Below are 17,631 nucleotides of genomic sequence, written 5' to 3'. Positions count from 1 at the left end.
TGAAGGATAACATGAGGTGGAGACTGTTGGACTAGAGGAAGCTGCCCAGTTGGATGGGAGGAACAATAGGCAGATTTCTCTTAGTTCCGTGTTATAATTCCTTTCTCATGTTTCTGTTGAGCATCTTTCAATGCTTAGGGTTGCTGAAGTAGATGGACCCCCATTTTGGGCAGAATAGCAATCCTCTGCCTGGATTTAACAGAATACTGTTCTCTGAGAAGCTTCAGGAAGACTCGACTTAGATGGTGTAACTCCATCTGTGACTGCTCCTCCACCACATTTGACCTCCGAGAGGTCAAAGCAAAGTCTCCCGTTTACTTCAAACTGGCAAAGCACTGAATCACTCCTTTTTTATAATAAATGTGCCTTTTCTCACTTTGGATACCAGAGAACTGCTCTGCTGCTTGGAAAGACTGAGCTTGAGCAATTTATCCCCCTAATAAATGCCAAACTTGATTTATCCTGATGAGGACAAAAGTACTGGAGGAGGAGGAGGGTTTGATCTTGTATTCCATTGGGGCATGAAAAAATTGTAAAGGAAGATTTAAAGCATATTCAGGAGTTGCTGTGCAGCCTTCTGTTTTAACCAGCAGGATATTTCAGTTGAATTAATGATTTTTTTTTTTTTCCTAGGGGATCAGTAGCCTCTTCAGTTCCTTAAAAGTGGTGCGCCTTCTACGACTCGGTCGAGTTGCCAGGAAGTTGGACCATTATCTGGAATATGGTGCTGCTGTACTGGTACTGTTGGTGTGTGTATTTGGACTGGTGGCCCACTGGCTAGCCTGCATATGGTACAGCATTGGGGACTATGAAGTTATAGACGAAATCACTAATACAATCAAAACAGATAGCTGGCTCTACCAGTTGGCACTGAGTATCGGGACACCGTATCGATACAACACCACTGGCTCAGGGCAATGGGAAGGTGGACCCAGTAAAGACTCCTTGTACATATCCTCTCTCTACTTTACCATGACAAGCCTTACAACAATAGGATTTGGAAACATAGCACCAACCACTGACGGAGAGAAAATTTTCTCGGTGGCCATGATGATGGTTGGCTGTAAGTAGAATTCTTTTTATTATTATGTTTAAGCGAAAGGTAGTTGTAAGGCTAGTATGATGTTTGCATAGCACACTTGCTGTAAGCTTTCTTGACATCCTAAAAAACCACAAAGTACCTGTTAATAATCATATATTGAACTTGCAATTACTGAAAAAAGGAAATGAAATTGTGTAGTTCCTGTGACTTTTAAGTTGTTTGTGAGACTAAGTTTAGTATGTACGTAAGTGTGCCTGATGACAATTTCAGTTTGAGTTCAGGGTCTTTGCACTTTAAAGCTGACTTTGATGGTGTCTGAAAGATCTTGGCTGCAAATGGGTTAAAAGTTACAACGTATATTCAGGTAGTCTGACTGAGTTTTGTTTATAAACTTGCACAGGCTTGGAAGTGTTGGTTTTAGCCAGTTCTGGAAACACTTAGTGATTCCATAATGTGATTGTGTAATTTATGGTGCTGGTTTGACTTATAGCAAGTCCTGATTTCATCTCTGAATATGATGACTTTCGTCACAAGCAAAGCTAGAAGTGAAGGAAATCATAAGAGACCATATTTTACCATTTCTATGCTTCCTGCTGTTTTGCAGCTCCTCTGAAATACTCTAGTGGTAAGGCACATTTCTCATCTCATGCGCTGCCTAGGGTAGATCACTGAGCAGCTCTCCAGGTTACAGAAATCTTCAAAATATAGTAAAGACTGCTAAAATGTTAATATCAGTCGGGAGAATTATTTTTCTGTTAAATAAATAATTCTTGGTATTTCTCTGATGCTTTCTGTTTTCTGAGTTGCGTACAAACACTGAGCAATTATGTAACAAAAGAGCAAACAAAACCTTTTGAAAATAAGATCTGCATAATCTCTCTGATAATTATCCCAGCTAACACTTTGGGCTCATCTCAGAGAAATACTGAACAATAAAAAGGAAGTCTTCTTGCTACAGTCTTTTTAGATCTTCAGAAGATTAAGGCTGTTGGGAGATTTTGAAATATTTTTTTAAAACAACGCTGCAGTTTTAGGCCTCTGCTTGCAGTGTGATGCAGTGAAATTTCTGCTGAACAGCATCTTTACGTGGTGAGTTTGTGGGTTTCAAAACATTTTGAAATCCGTAAAAACCAAATCCATGAGCTTAGAGCATTAATGAGCTGTTGCAGCTAAGCCTTAGAAAACCTATAGGTGCTGATTAGTCATTTGTGGAAATTGCTTTGTGGTATTTACTGACGGTTGGGGATTTGGAGCATGAAGTGGATATAGAGCACTTCAAGTATTGCAGTATTTACTTCCTGTGTCTTTTGTGGGGACTTCTGTTACTGCAGAGGAAGGTCACACAGAAGGAACTAAGTTGTCATGGTAGATGATTTAGGGTAGGATGAGAGCCACAAAGCATAATGAATAATGACAATAATAATAGTAATAAAAAAATAGATACATGGCCTCAGTAAGTGAAAAGGAAGTGGAACTTGTAACCAGCTTTGTATTTGTTCTGGGTGGATTGTATTCTTGCTTTTTCAACCTGGAAACGCATGTTAAAGATGGGGAATGCACATAGCAGTATCAGAGTTGACATTTACAACAACCTATGGATGTGCCACCGGCTGAAATTAATAGTTTTCAGAAATGTTACCTATGAAATTGCTAAATCTACGTGTCAAATTTGTAAGTGGTACCTGTAAGCTTAGTAGTTGCAAAACCATAAGTAGATTTGTAGGCTTTTGGGAAAAGTCAAGAGTAGAATCTAAAATTCAAGAAGCATAAGAAAAAGACAGTTATGTTGCTTACCGCGTGAAAATAATGCCATCAAAATAAATGTGGCTTCGCTTGTGAGAGGAGTGAAGAGTGTAGTGGCACACAGGAAGGCTCTAGACAAAAGAAACCTTTTTAAGTTATATGCTAGTGTGAAAATGTTCAGTTACGATCAAATGGTTCAATCTTTTACAAAGATATTAATGAAGATTTGAGGATTTTCAATTCATGCACATCAGTATGATGACTGAATTCTAAAGTAGTTGTTTCTTGGGTTGAATACTGATTAGAAAATACACCAACTTCCATATAGATACTGGTCATGGGCTTTATACTTGCAATATTTCTGCAGAGAGATCAGAGCTATAGGAGATTCTATAAATGTTCTTTGTAGTGCCAGCTGCTGAAAAAAGACAGTTGAACACCAAAGTGGGATAGGAAGGGACAATAAAGAGCGGATGGAAAATGCAGTTTCTCGGGCAAAGTGGCCAGTGAGTTCAGGAAAAGGATTTGGCTGCCCCAAGAAGAGGTGTAACTAAGAACTGAAAATTATTCATGTGAGTTTTTTTTCAAAACAAGATATTTCAGTTTTTCTTTTGAAACAGACTTTAGAGATAAACGTTCAGCAAAATTCAGTTACAGTTCAATCAGTAAAAAGCCCTGGTCCCTGAACTGACTCCTGTTACAAGCAGAGAGAGACTATGAAATACCTTTGGTAGTTTTCCCAGAGAAGTTTGCTAATACCAATAGTTGATATTGGCAGCATCTTTTCTAACAGACTGTGCCAAATAAATGTCTTAAACTTAGCACTGGAATCGGAGATAGTAATTCATCACAATCCCAGCTGCCTACTCATGAAAACTGCAGATAGGAAAGAAAATCTTCCTGGCGTTGTCAGCTAGCAGCGACTCGTTCTGCAAGCCCGAAGTTTCCTATTCAAGCTGGCAAATTTATCAGGACCTAGGAAGGAGTGTTTAGAGAGGTTTGCAAATCCTTCTGGTGGGCAGAATTGCAAAATGGTGTACTTGTTAAAAATAGCTAAATTAAGATTCTGTAGCTGCTGATAAAGCATTACTCGATGTGAGACAGTGGAAACTGAGAAGAACAAGGATGCTTTTCAGTTTGACTGGCAGTTTGTCACTTGGTTGTTCACTGAGGACAGAGTTGGGTGGGATATTTAGACTGAAATACATCACCTGTCTTGTAGGAAAGAGAGCTTGAATAACTTAACCTCATCTTGTGGAATTTACTTCAGATTTAGTTCTACCTCACTTGCTTTTTTTTTGGTGTCCAGTGCTGTTCAGCAATATCTTTTCTGTTGCTTCTTGACACTTGAGAAGCTAAAAATAGCAACTATAAAGCATCCTATGACAAGGGAGCAAGGTTTTTACAGGCGTTTTTGTTTAAATACCTATTCTGCATTTCTGCCTAGAGTTGCTGAATATGCATTAAGATCTGACTTTTGTAGCTCTCTTTGTATTGATGTAGGTCATTTCATCCCCCCCTGCACTGAGCAGAACAAATGTGTAGGTCTGACAAATCTTTTGAATGGACCTGGAACTGCTTATCATTCAGGAAGGACCTTTCTTTTAAATCTCCTATTATCTCCTCTCAGCTCACAGCCTCCAGCAAGAAACTCAGTCTCTGCTGCTGCATGTTGCTCTGGCTCAGGTCACAGGCAGGATTTAGGCTTCTGCAGCACAGCCGTCAAAGAAGATGTAAAATTAACCGGGTTTGTGCCTTTCAAAGAAAAAGGAATGTATTAGGGAAGAAAGATTTTTGTGGTTTGTACACCAGTTCTATCTTGCAACTCAGCAAAGCCAGGACTTCAGTGAGCAAGAAAGTCTGTAAAAGGAAAAAGGCGTGTTGGGGAAGGTGGCAAGACGGCAGGGTGAAACAGCTTGCAGAATTCGGGAGAGGTGGGGTTTTCTGAAGAAGCAAGTGTGGCCGTTTAAACAACACGAGTTTGTGTACTGCCGCGTGCCTTCTTCCCTCTTGTGCTTCTGCTGGGAGAAAACTGGCCAGCTCCAAAGGTCTCTGATATACTTCTGCAAGCTTCTTGTGTAGCCTGGAGCAGTTGGTTTGCCGCTGGCTATGTGCAACAACAAGAGTGCCCTGAATGACATAGAGCAGATTGCAGAGTCAGTCTAGTCCCATAAATATGCCATTTATATGAGTTTATGTGGGCTGAATGGGCCCAATCCAGCATGTACTTCATCTAAGCAGTAGCAGAAATCCAGTATATTCCACTGGTCACTGAAATTCTCTGGTGATCGTTGCTGCAGTAGAAGGTCAGAAGAAGATACTGAAGGCAGGAGTATCAATGAACCTTGAATATTTCATGGTTTCTTGAGATGTGAAAGCCCCTGAAGAATCTCTTAGTCATCTATCAGTCTCCAGAATGGCTAAGAAAGGGTGCTTTGTTGTCCTTGCTTTAGGGAGATACTTTTATCTCCTATACCTAGGTAGCTTTGGCTTCTATTTACTTTCAGATTTGTGGGTAGGTAGTTGTGGTGCAGATATTATTTTTCAATGACTGCTTTGAAATTATGGTGAAGACAGACTTGTTAATTCAAATTGCCTTTGTATATGAGCAGAAGAATTTGTTGTTGTGATTGTACAGGATGCCTTCTCTGGAAAATTGGTCACTTCTGCCAGCTATCGGAGCAATTTCTAGCGAGCTCTTTCCAAAACTCAGTTTCTAATTTCATGGCTTGATATGCTGACTTCTTGTTTTCATCTTAAAAATAGGATCATGATTTGCAGGTTGGAAAAGAAAACAGACGTGATTGCTGTCATTTTGACCCCGAGTTGTCATTGTTCAGGGGAGAGCTGATGAAGGAGAGCGTGGGTGGGTTCTTCTTGATACCCTGCTCTGCTTTTAATTTTACTAAATGGAGAGAATAGGACATGCTCTTTCCTACTGAAACCGGGTGAGTTGCTCTGACCTGAGCCATAGCCAGTTCTAAAATCTCCCATATTGAGCAATGGGCAAATGATGCTGAAAAGCTGCTGGTTCCTCCTGGCACCCTCCCTTGCTGTTCCTCAGCTCTTGTTTTGGAGTTGTGACATGGACTGCCGTGGGCTGTCAGTCATCTCTCCACTGATCTGCCAAAACCTAATTCATTATTCAAGTGGGTTCTTTCTTTGTTCAAGTAACATTAGTCAGTTCCCTGCCAATATGGTAGTTAGCCACTTGAGTGCTGTTTGTATGAATCATGGAGGTTTATCTAGTAAATTTGTTAAGCAGTGGCTAAGCCCACGCACTGACATAACAGTGTGTAATTGTAGGAAAGCGCTTGTCTGGCAGACTTCCAGACAAGCAATCCCAAGAGTCCATAGGATTTAATTTTTGATCCTGAAAATGTACGTGTAAGATAGCACCTTCTAGCAAAAATTGCTACCAGTAAGGTAGATTAAATCATATTTTTTTACAGCAACAGATAGTAATGTGAGAAGGCTTTACATTTGTAGGAATTTATAGTCTTGAGTGTTTAGCTCTAGTTGAAATCCAACCCTGCTCTACTGGTGTCCTACAAGAGTCAGTGCTGTGTAATGGCATCTGCTTTTCCTGCAGGAATTTGGGATATGGGAGAGACATGACTCTGAACCACCTGCCATGGAGCCATGGAAGGGTTTGACAGCATTAGAGGACTTGTGTCAATTTTTCAGCTGCTTCTTACAGTTTCTTAAAATGTGGGCCCTGTTTAAATCCCTTTGAACAAGAGCATGGGCCTGCTAGTGAGCTCTTAATTGCTTCAGCCACATACAGATGTGACCTTCAAACTGTATTTGGCAGGTGGGGTGCAGGATGCTTCCACAGCAGTCATTGTGAAGTGGCTGGAGAGCTGGGTGACATCCTGCACCCCTGGAAGGATCTCTTGGAAGTTATTACCAGGCTGGACTTGGCAAATATTTGAATATCCTATGGAGTCTGGCCCAGTGAGGGAGGGATGAAGCAGCTTCTCTCTTCTTCATGGTCTTCCCTGTTGTATGATTTGAATCTACAGTTTGGCAAAACTGTCAAGGATACTGAGAGGAGGACACAAGGATGTTTCCAAACTAGGGGGTCTTCCGTGTGCAACTCCTTTCCTTTTACTCCTCTGCACAGGCACGCATCTCCCCAGAAAGGCTGCAAACTCAGCTGGGCATTAATAACTACATCTCACAGACACAGTTTATTTATGGGAGGTAGAGATTATCTAGCAGGAATTCTTAGTTTCTGATTGGACTTTTTAAGAGATGCAGGGCTAGTGGAGGAGGAGGTGTTGATGTGGGGACTGCCTTGCAGTAAAGACCTGCTTGAGCCAGAGTAGTTTTAAACATTGAGACAGAGTGCTAAAGGTTTTGCCAGAAGGGCTGATTTGGGTCTATTTTTAGCTTTCCTGGGTAGGTTTACGTTTGGGCTTATCATCAATATCGAGCTGGGTGAAATACCAGAAGTAAAGCTGTGCGTCTCCCTTACCCTTTGTTTGAAGTGAGCACGTCTTGCTATTTCAGCACGTGAAGAAAGGTTTTCAGAAGGCTGCAGGTCACCTAGAAGACTGGAGTAAAGTTTTCTACACAGAGTCAGTGATGCAAGTTCTAAGCGAAACCAGGGATAAATTTGTTAGTTCAGTATTTCAGATGAAACAATGAGAAAGGTGGTAAATTCTTTAACATCCAGATAAAGAGAGAGTAGAACTGTTCATTCATGTGTACCCACCAGTGCACAGAGAAGAAGGTGTCACAGAAAGTTATATGAAGTTGCATTTCAGGGAGTATTTCCCCCCTTTGAGTGCCATTGGAAAAGCATTTTGACCCTTCTGGACTGCTGGACCATAGTCCAAGTGCTATGAGCTCAACAAAGCAAGGTTATCAAGATTTTTCTGTGATCTCTTTTAGTTATTAGCAGTCTCAGTTATGTCTCACAGCTGGAGCAGATGAAGTGTTTTCAGGCAAGGTATTGGTCTCAGTGCAGCAGCTGAACTTGGCGATGTTAATATTCTCTGAACAGCTGCATGGAAGAGGCTTAGAGTATAAACGTATCAGTAGCCTACAGTAAAAAACACGTTACGCTTAGGGAGTAAAAGATTTAGCATCATCCACTTTTCTAGGAGACTGCAGTCTAAATGTGAGATTGGGGTGGATACAACAAGAGTAATTGGCAGAAGGACTATGGGGGGGCATATGCGCCTTGTTTTGCTTTAACTCTGACATGACAGTAGATTTTTAGATGTTCAGGTTCTAGTGTATAGCAAAACCATGTATCTTTATATAAGATTTAAAAACAGCCTCCTTGGGAAGCTTTATGGATTTCGTTTTTTCCAAGGTTATAGCTAGCATGTGTTTATGTAAGCTTTACTTTTATTATCATTGGCTTAATATGTTTAAATGAATTTATGGTATCAAGAGAGATGAGGCAGTGAGTGGGAGAGGTAAGAATGAAGAAACCAATGTTATTTCTGGCTATTGGGCTATATTATTTAAAACAACTGAAAATTACTAGTAAATAAATGATACATAAACGTGGAAAATCAGTTTTTACACAGTGCTCTTGCTTACACACTGTGCAAGTAATCACCTGAGATGGTCCCAGAGGGATTATCAGGTTGTCTCGGATTACTCATAACATCTGTATCTCTCAGGAAGCAAAAGGTTTTAATTAATCCAACTGGATCAGCAATATATCCAACTAGCTCACAACACAGCACAGCTTTATAGCATATTGTGCTAGAGGGATAAACAAATCTTAGATAAAAGATAACTCCCAAGGTATTATACCGCTTGGATGGAAGGGGCTGGGTAGATAGATTGTGTTTTTCGGGTCTCAAGTTTCAGAAAGCCAAGTGAGTGATCTAGGCCTGAGTCTGCACAGAGACACTTGAAAATCCGCAGAACTTGATGAGATAATACCTGTGTATGGTCAGCGTTCAAAACACTTACCCAAATAAGTCAGGCCACTTCCCCAGGTAGGTGCTGTCTGATTTCAGTGGAGCTGTGCTCCTCCATGGGCACTGCTTTTAAGCAGGCAAAACAGGGATTTTCTGTTAAATCTCCTTGACATTGGCCTAGCTTTACTTGCAGCCGAGTGCTGTCTTTTATCAACAGAGTGTGCAGAAAGTTGTTAGAATGGGCAGTGGAGTGAGACAAGTTGCTTTAGGAAGTGTCCCATTGTAGAAAAATTCAAATATACCAGTGAATCAGGTTTTAAGATATTATTCTTTCAGGTCAGTCAAGAGATTTCCATGCCTAAATTTTGTTAGGTTGAATTTCAGAACTGGATAACTGTGTGACATCGTTGCACATCCAGAGAAGTTGATAGAGTTGGGGGGTTTGTGTTGTTTTTTGTAAAAGAAATAAAAATGACAGATCTCTGGGATGTTTTGTTAGTGCACTAATGCCTGTGGTACTGTAACATGTTTGGTGGTACTAAAAGATATCAGGTCATTGGATAACACATGGCAGGTAGTAGTTCTTGGTTTCCCATGCTTCATTTCTGTAGGTCTGAAGTAGTACAATGTCAGGTTTCTCTTGAAAATACTGAGAGCACTGAGCCTGCACGGCTCGCTTTTTCATTCATCTTTCCTGCAGCTTTCTCTGCAAGAACCTTGGTAGAATTAGGAAAAAATTTTCTCTGATTTAAGGTTCCCCCTTGAAGAGATTTACCCCTTTCTCTTTAATTTGGGGGAAGGACAGAGTAGCATCTAAAGGTAGCATCCAAAGTGGCATCTCTCCTCTGGGTACCTGCTGTGCATCCCTGAGTGAAAAAAAAATCCGGTTGTGCTTCAGTAGGAATATTTTGATCATGAATGATTAAAACTAGTTTTCTTCCACTGGCCAGCAGCCAGCATGGATTTGTCAAGATGAGTTCATGACAAATTAATCTGATTTCTTTCTTCGACAAGATAACTGCCTAGTGAATAAGGAGAATTTAGCAGATACAATATATCTGAACTTTTTAAAAGGCTTCTGACACTTTTCTACGTAATGGTCTTACAGGAAACGAGTAAAAGATGATCTCCACACAGTCGTAACAAAGTTGCTGATAACTGATTGAAAAATCTCTCTCAAAAAGTAATCAAGGGCTTCACTGTCAAACCTGGAGGGAATTGCCAGGAAAGTCTTTGCCCTGTGTGTGACTTTATTCAAGACTTTCATTAGCAGAGTTGAGTGACAGAACATAAGAGTTATGGGAAGGGTTGTGAGTGGTTCAGATGACAGCATCAGAATCAGTAATGATCCCGATAACTTGGAAAGGCAGCCTGAAACCTGCAAGGTGAATGTCAATAAAGGCAAGTGCAATGCACCATGTGTAAAGAGGGCAAATCAAATGCATAAGCACAGTATAGAGAATAACTGTCTTTGCTGCTGTGAGGCTGGAGAGGATCTTGGAGGAAAAGGGAGAGGAAAAGGTACCTGCAGCCTGAATGTAACACAACAGTGGGCTAGAACCTGTAAATCTCACTGTAAAAATATCAGGAGCAATGTCATAGGCAATCTGAAGAAGGCATTTATTCTGCTGGGAGAAGGGCTGGTGAGACATCTTTTTTCTTTGATACAGGGCTTTAAGAAAGCTGTAGACCATCTGGAGAGAGTGGAGATCAATAAAAATCTGTTACAAGACAGGATCTCAGGGGAACAGTTGGAGGAACTGACTTTGGTTTAAGCTGATAGTAGCTGGAGGGGAACATGAAGGTGATAGCAGCTGAAGGGGAACAGGAAGGTTGACTTCTACCATCTAGAGGGTGCTTGAAAGGGAAAAATGTGACGGTCTTACGTGGTTTCTGAAGGGCAATCAAGTCAGTTAGAAGGGGATGAAACATGATGTTTCCAACATCAGTCCAGCAAAGCTTTTCAACTGAGGGTGGATTGAGACCATGGGCAAAGCCACCACCAGATTTGGTAGACTCCACTCTGTCTATAAGTATCTGCCAGACTTGCTCCATGTATGCTTGCTCCTGCTTTGGTATGGCAATTGGACCAGGCAGTCAATCCCTTCTCATCCTTCCCAACTCTGCATCTCTCTGATGTTGCAGAGAAAACATGGTACAGCTGAAAATCTCTGTTTTAAGAAAGGCAAAGGTAGCAAAGCTGTCTTTCGTTAGTTGGTTGACCTTCCTTTAACATTTATTGATGTTTTATGGTCCACGATGTAGTGACTGCATGCTTGCACTGCATATTCACTTTACATCACTTCATATTTGAACTGTAAAATCTGTATGCACGCTCTGGGTACACTTATCCCAGGGAAGTTCAGCTCTCTGAGGAGATGCTGTTGTCCAAATCAAGCGAGGCATTGAGCAATGAATGAGGATGTCAAACACAAAAACAAAACTTTAGTGGATTTTTTTTCTCAAATATAAGGGCTGCATGGTAGTGTTCGTATCCTCTAACATATTGGGAAGGCATGTTTGGAGCAGATGAATTTTGATTAAATTATTTATGGAAGAAGAACCTGTTCTTACTGTGGATCTGAATCAAGCCCATCTGCAGGCAACAGAGGGAAATTAATTTCAGTAGAGGAGCTTGACTTTTTTTGGCTTGAAAAGTTTTTGTTACTGAAATATAGTTCTCTGCTAAATGTTCTTGCCTCAGTGTTTTCATCAGTCCATTAAGAAAATAAAGACTTACACTAAAGAAAGAAAATACTAATTTTATCTTTGAAAAATTATTTTCTTCCTTTTTCTTGTCCTTATTACTTTAAAATATATTTGAAAAAAATCCACATTTTTTTGGTATTTCCACTGGAGGAATAGAAGGATGGAAGAAGGATTGAGAAAAAAAAAAGTGAGATTTGAGGGCAATTTTCTCACTTTGAACAATTTCTCTCTTTTTCCAGGGGAAACTAAGCAAGCAGGCAAAAGGATGAACATTAGCAGATAGAAAAAGATATGTTTTAAAAGTTCAAAGACTAATAAGCTTTTACCTTATTTTGTCCACATTTTTGTTGCATAATAACATGAAGGATTTCCTAATAGAGCAGAATATTTAATTTCTTCTAAAGTATGTCATGAAAATTAAGTCATATTTCAAAGCTCTATTGTGAAGATAATCAGAATTGAAATAAGATGAAGTTGATGGAAAGAGGGTTATAAATATCTGCCACTGATTTCTACATGGTGATGTGACAGTTAGAGGTTGCTTGGATGCTGAATTCCTCTGCAGGAAAAAGCCCAGATCTATAGAAGTGGCATCATGTCAAGTTCTGTGTCAGTTTTTCCTCAGTGGAAGATGCTCAGTTTTGAGGCAAAAGCCCCATAAATTGGATCTTTCCTGAAGTGGAACACTGGAATTAGTGGTCATATCCGCGTCCTTTCAAAATCTGTGTTTGTGCGTGCACGTGCCAACAGTAATGGTGGCAACCAGGAAAAAATTGTAATTCTCCCAATGTCTTGGTAAGGTTGAACAGCCTGACAGAATCATCAGTCATCACACAGGCAAACATTTTCTGCCTTTGAAGGGGGTGTTGCATCCATTAAGTCTCATCTCTCTTGCCTCACATGTGATTGAGGGGTGTTAGGTTAAAGGCTAGGAGGGCAAAGTGAGGTGTGAGGAGTTCTTACCTGTGTTTTAAAAAGCATTTAATCAGGTCCTTTGTTCCTGAACTAGGCAATTATATACCAGGAGTGTTTTAAGCCCATGACAGGGAGGTTGGATTAAATGATCTCTAAGGTCCCTTCCAGCCTAGGCCATTCTATGATTCTACGAAATAGTCCCACTGGCCTCATTGTTGCTTAACGTGAGCTTACTTTTAAGCGTTTTTCTGGCCGCAAGCCATAATGAAAGAAACATTTCTGATATTTAAGGTTTATGGATGGAAGAGGGAATTAGGAGCATTAAGTCCCATCTGAAGGTCACTAGGACTTGTGCCTCAAATTCATGTAGGTGTAAAACTTCACCATTCATTTCAGTGAGGTCCCTTGTATAGACATTATTTTTTTGTGTGATATATTTGAACAATCACCTGTTTGGTAAAAACATGGGAACAAATTCTCAGTGCTTTATATGGTGAAAGGACTGGCTTCATTTGGTCATCTTCTTCCTCCTTTACCAGAAACACTTTAAAATGTGAAATCTGATGCATGCTTCCACTCTATTATTTTCTAGTAGGAAATTGAAGCATAAAGAAGGTTACTACTGTGCCTCATTAATGCAGACATTTCCTGCTCAAATTGATAGTCCACCTTACCTAAAGGAAATGTAACTTCCTAGTTAATCAAACACAATCTCTCTGCATTAGCACTTGAAAGAAAAAAAAAAAAGAAGGCAAGTCAATAAAGTAAGAAAGAAGTTCAGAGAAAAGCCACTGGCATCAGTGGAAAATATTGAAAGGGCTGGAGAATGTGAGTCTGAAATAATTAAATGTAGGTGAAGATTGGTCATGCAAGAAGGAGCTTGTAATCAGATTTCCCTGTCTGAAGATGAATGAAGGAGGAGGGAAGGGGAAAGTAAGTGTGAGATGCCCACAACACCCATGGCACGGTCACAGCCCTCGGAAGTCCTTGGCTAACCTTCCCCTTCCCCATGCACAAGGTCATTGTAGCAGGGAGGTCTGTTTTGTGACACACATGACTCTGTGTGTGTGTGATGGTGTGTTGAGCCCTGTCACATGTACTTCAGTTGCAGCAGGGGTTGAAGGCTGATCCTGCTGAGAAGCAAAGCAGAGGTGACCCTGCTGGTGTCTCGTGGTACCTTATGGAAGCTGATGTGGTTGATGCCACCAAGTACCTTGTTCCCTTTCTATTCCTTGGGTAGGAGCAGGCAGGTGCCCATGGTTGGACTCATGTTGAAGTTGCTCTGCTTTCTCTTCTGGGAAGCTGAGGGGTAGGATTGGCTGTTAAATGGGGTTCTAAATGGCAAAATTAGAGAGATTTATCTGAAGCATTAGTCTTCATTTCAAAGCAATAAATCTTCATTGACAGAGCTTCCTTCATGTGTTTCAGGGATCGTAAGAGATGCACATTATTAGAGTTGTTGGTGGGCTTTGGAGCAGGATTACAATGTTAGGAAGCTAGTGGCTCCATAGATCCTACAGCCTGCTTTGACCATTTTTGAATAATTTTTTTTTTCCCCAAGCTTCAGAGTGGGACCCAGCACTGCAGCTGTTTTAAATATTCTACCAACTGCTAAAGGAGCAATCTGGAAAAAGCACATGCTTAAATCAAGTTTCTGTGTGACCTGTTAAAACCCCAAACAAACCCAGGAATATCCAAAAGTATTAATGAATTAAATCCTGAAGTGCTTTGCTAAAATGGAGGACATCATGATAAATATTGTGGCCCTTGTAAATAAACCACTTTCTTGTTATCTTAGGAACAAGTGAGGTTTAAACTGCCCTGCATTACACACAGAATAGAGAGAAAAAATTTCATATGGTTTAAACATGGGTGTGTTTTTGTTTAAATGCTTATTTTCAGCAAGAGAAGCCCATAAATACTTCTAAATGCCGGCAATATTATAAGGCGTTATTATACGCTTCTGAAGGAGATTAATGAAAACTGCATCAGTATTGAACACCCACACGAACACACAGAATATGGGGGACAGGAAGGCGGGCTGAGCAGATTTGATCTAGCCTAATTAGTCAGATTGTTGTTGTTGCTTTTACAGTCTACTATTGATATACAAACATGCTGTTGAAGAATTAGTAATCTAAAACATTGCAGTTCATTAGAGTTTTTAGTGGTACTCTAATAGCCACGCTCCATCTGGATGATAATAAGAAATAATGGACCGTAGAGAAGTTATGCATCCTCACCTTATAATCCATTTTCAGCCAGCTGAGAAAGCAACAAAGAGGATGTTAGCTGAAGTATATCACTTTGTGATTATAAATTCAAAGGGAACAACCAGAGTCCTGTGTTCTTTATCTCTGTGCCAGACATTTATTCCTTTCTTCCTTTGCATGCTGTGCAAATATTTCTAACCAAATTTATACTGTGGATAAAGGTGCATCGTCATGTCAATATGACACAGACATCTCGGCAGTGGCATTATATTTTTAATGGTTTTCATTTTACTACAATAGGAATGTCAGAATGAATCAGACATTCTCATGGTTTATTGTCTTTCAGGTTATATTTGTAACAACAAAGCTCCTTCACATATAACAGCAACACATGGAAGTTGTTAACTAATGTATTTTCATGTGTACATGAAAAGAAGGAGTCAGTTGTGGTCTCCTTTAATTGGTAGTGTTTAACAGAGGAGCAAGAACTTTTGGGTGGAGATGTCTGAAGGTTAAAGCTCTCATCTAGGAATGTGAAACCTGTAGTTTCATTTCCAGATCTGACATTTGGTAGAATCATGAACTTTGGCACTTCATGTGGTTCTTTTTACCTCTCCAAACCCATGCCTGATTTATTGGTTTAAATGTTAATAGTTGAGGGCAGGAACTTCACATGTTTTTGTATAGTGCCTACCAAACCACGTTCCAAGTTTCAGGGAGCCAACAAACACAAATGACAATGTTCCAGGAATCACAAAAAAGGAGTCTGACTGTACTATATTAGTCTGAATTTCTGTACTTGACTCCACGTAACTGGTCCAGACCTCAGATGAAATTCAAAGAGTGCAGGAGGCATTTAATCTACTATCTACACCTACAATTTAAAAGCTCAGGTGAAGGCAGAAGTAAATTGGGGATAGTGTCCATTGCTGTGATTGATTTAATAGCCTGCAGTCAGGATATTTCATGATAACCAAAAATTCATGTGAGTCTGAGCCACAGAATTTGCAGGGAAAAAAATCAGATGAACCTTACAGTTCATCCTATTTTTTTTTTTAAAAAAGGAAATAAAATACCTGTATTATTTTGCTTCGGGGGACGCAGCCTATCAAACAGGACTGGAGACAATTCATCTACCATGAGCAGTATATGCACTGATGAATAGTTCGAGGATTAATATAGCCAGAGTACATGGGAACATTACAGATTTATGCTGAAATTAGTCCCTGTCTCTTGCTTCTCAAAAGAATGTGATGAGCATATGCACGCATAAATGCAACGGTCCAGTATATCCTGGTCTTTTAAACGGATATATTAGTGTGTTTAAGGCAGAGCCAGTATTATTTAGTAGAATGGCAAGATATAAATGGCTGACATGACGAAGCCACAACAGGTATGTGCTGTAAATCTACAGAAGGTTTGGATGTCCCATCATAGACACTGGAAATGTGAGTTGTTTAGGATATTAGACAGCATGTTCAACAAAACTGATACAATTTTGGGGTATTCATCTCCCCTCCCCTCCCCTCCCCTCCCCTCCTTTTTTCCTTTTCCTTTTCCTTTTCCTTTTCCTTTTCCTTTTCCTTTTCCTTTTCCTTTTCCTTTTCCTTTTCCTTTTCCTTTTCCTTTTCCTTTTCCTTTTTTTCCCTTTCCCTTTCCCTTTTCCCTTTTCCTTTCCCTTTCCCTTATTTTCCCTTCTTTTCCCTTTTGCTTCTTTTGCTTCTTTTCCTTTTTTCTTTTTTTTTTTTAAATGAAAGCCAAGCTGGCTACACTCAGGGTGTATTTATGATGTTGAGATGTGTCAGTGAGTACCTATGAATTTGGAGTAATTTTTTGTGTCTGTTAGTAGCCCCTGGTTGTATAGGCAGAAAATGAAGCCTGTGTTGTGTATCACAGTTGAATATGGAATTTTAAGAAATGTATCTCTTTTTTCTGTTTCGTTATCCATGCTATGACATAACATAGTGGAAATAGCATGTGAAATAATTGCTGCTAATTAAAACTTTCCAATTTAAAACCATTTCCATAATCTAATTAGGCTAAGTATGTAGCTGAGTGTTGTGTGGTTTAGTTAATGAAAATATTTCTAAGCATGCATCATGATGAAATTAGAAAAGCTTGAAAGTAATTATGGTCAAGAATTTTTCTTCCTCTTTTCCAACCCTAAGTGTATAAATGAACTGGGACGTCAAGGCTGGCCGTCAGATTTGTTCCCTGTGTTTCTTTGTGCTGTTAGAGGAGAGGTTCTCCACTGTTGACTGAAACATTTATTACAGCAACAGGCATAAGTATTTTCTTTCCTTTGAGAGGTTAGTGCTCTGTGTTCTTTATGCAGGATAAATAAGCCTTTTCACAGAATTATGTTGTCAAAGTCTTTAAGTACAGAATGTTGGAGACATTTAAAAATATATTAAAAAAGCACTCTGGGCCCATTTCATAGCAGTCATTTTGTTTGCTTCGGCTTTAATCTTGCCTGGTTTTCACCGGAAAATTTGATGCATGCTTTTCTCACACAAAGGACAGACTCCCACTTTTCATAATCAGTACATACACAGCTGTCCATTCAGCAAGCACTTTGTAGAGAGTGCAGCAAACTTCTTTGAAAAAGCAACGTGTCCCACTTGACAAATCTCTAAAGATTAAAGAAATGTAAGAAGTACCAAATGGCTGTGCTAAATTCTCTGAGGAGGTCTCAGCTTGCTCCATCCTTCCAATGGTTGCATCGGCAGAGCTCATTTCTGTGTGCTTTGTGTGGATCCTGGAGGTTTCATCTCTGTAAAGGATGAGGAAAACCATATGCAGAGCTTGTCCAAAGCAAAAATGACAGATAAGTGGGGTTTTCTTAATCCATATCTTACGGAGATTTTGGAGTGTTAGTAGTAACCTGGGCTCATGCTAAAACCGGTGGTGCGAGTGGAACAGTCATTCTGTGCAAAGGGCTTGTTTGCAGTGGAAGTATCTTCATGGAAAGGACAGTATACTCTTTTATTTCAACTCTAGAAAAATTTCTATATGTGAAAGGACTAACATAGTCAGGTTGAAATGTTAAATCTAGAGCTTTTACTCTTTCAGGTCCTTTATTGGCCTGAAAAAAAAATAAGGTGAGGAAAAAAAGGGAAAG

The 17,631-nt window shown here is 39.9% G+C and overlaps 1 protein-coding gene across 1 annotated transcript in view; it reads left to right on the top strand.

Moving 5' to 3' along the window:
* Positions 1-633: 633 nt before the first annotated feature.
* The window catches only part of KCNH5 (potassium voltage-gated channel, subfamily H (eag-related), member 5), a gene marked incomplete at its 5' end in the record, with an annotated part of 97,946 nt that continues 80,948 nt past the window's right edge, over positions 634-17,631 (top strand). Inside the window, one exon of the mRNA XM_009868476.1 lies at positions 634-1,063. Coding sequence (XP_009866778.1) covers positions 634-1,063 — 430 coding nt within the window. The remainder of the gene's footprint in view (positions 1,064-17,631) is intronic.

The sequence above is a fragment of the Apaloderma vittatum genome, unplaced genomic scaffold, assembly GCF_000703405.1.
Source record: "Apaloderma vittatum isolate BGI_N311 unplaced genomic scaffold, ASM70340v1 scaffold10450, whole genome shotgun sequence".
Lineage (NCBI taxonomy): Eukaryota > Metazoa > Chordata > Aves > Trogoniformes > Trogonidae > Apaloderma > Apaloderma vittatum.
The sequence above is the reverse complement of the archived record's forward strand: the minus strand, read 5'-3'. Positions and strand labels throughout refer to the sequence as shown.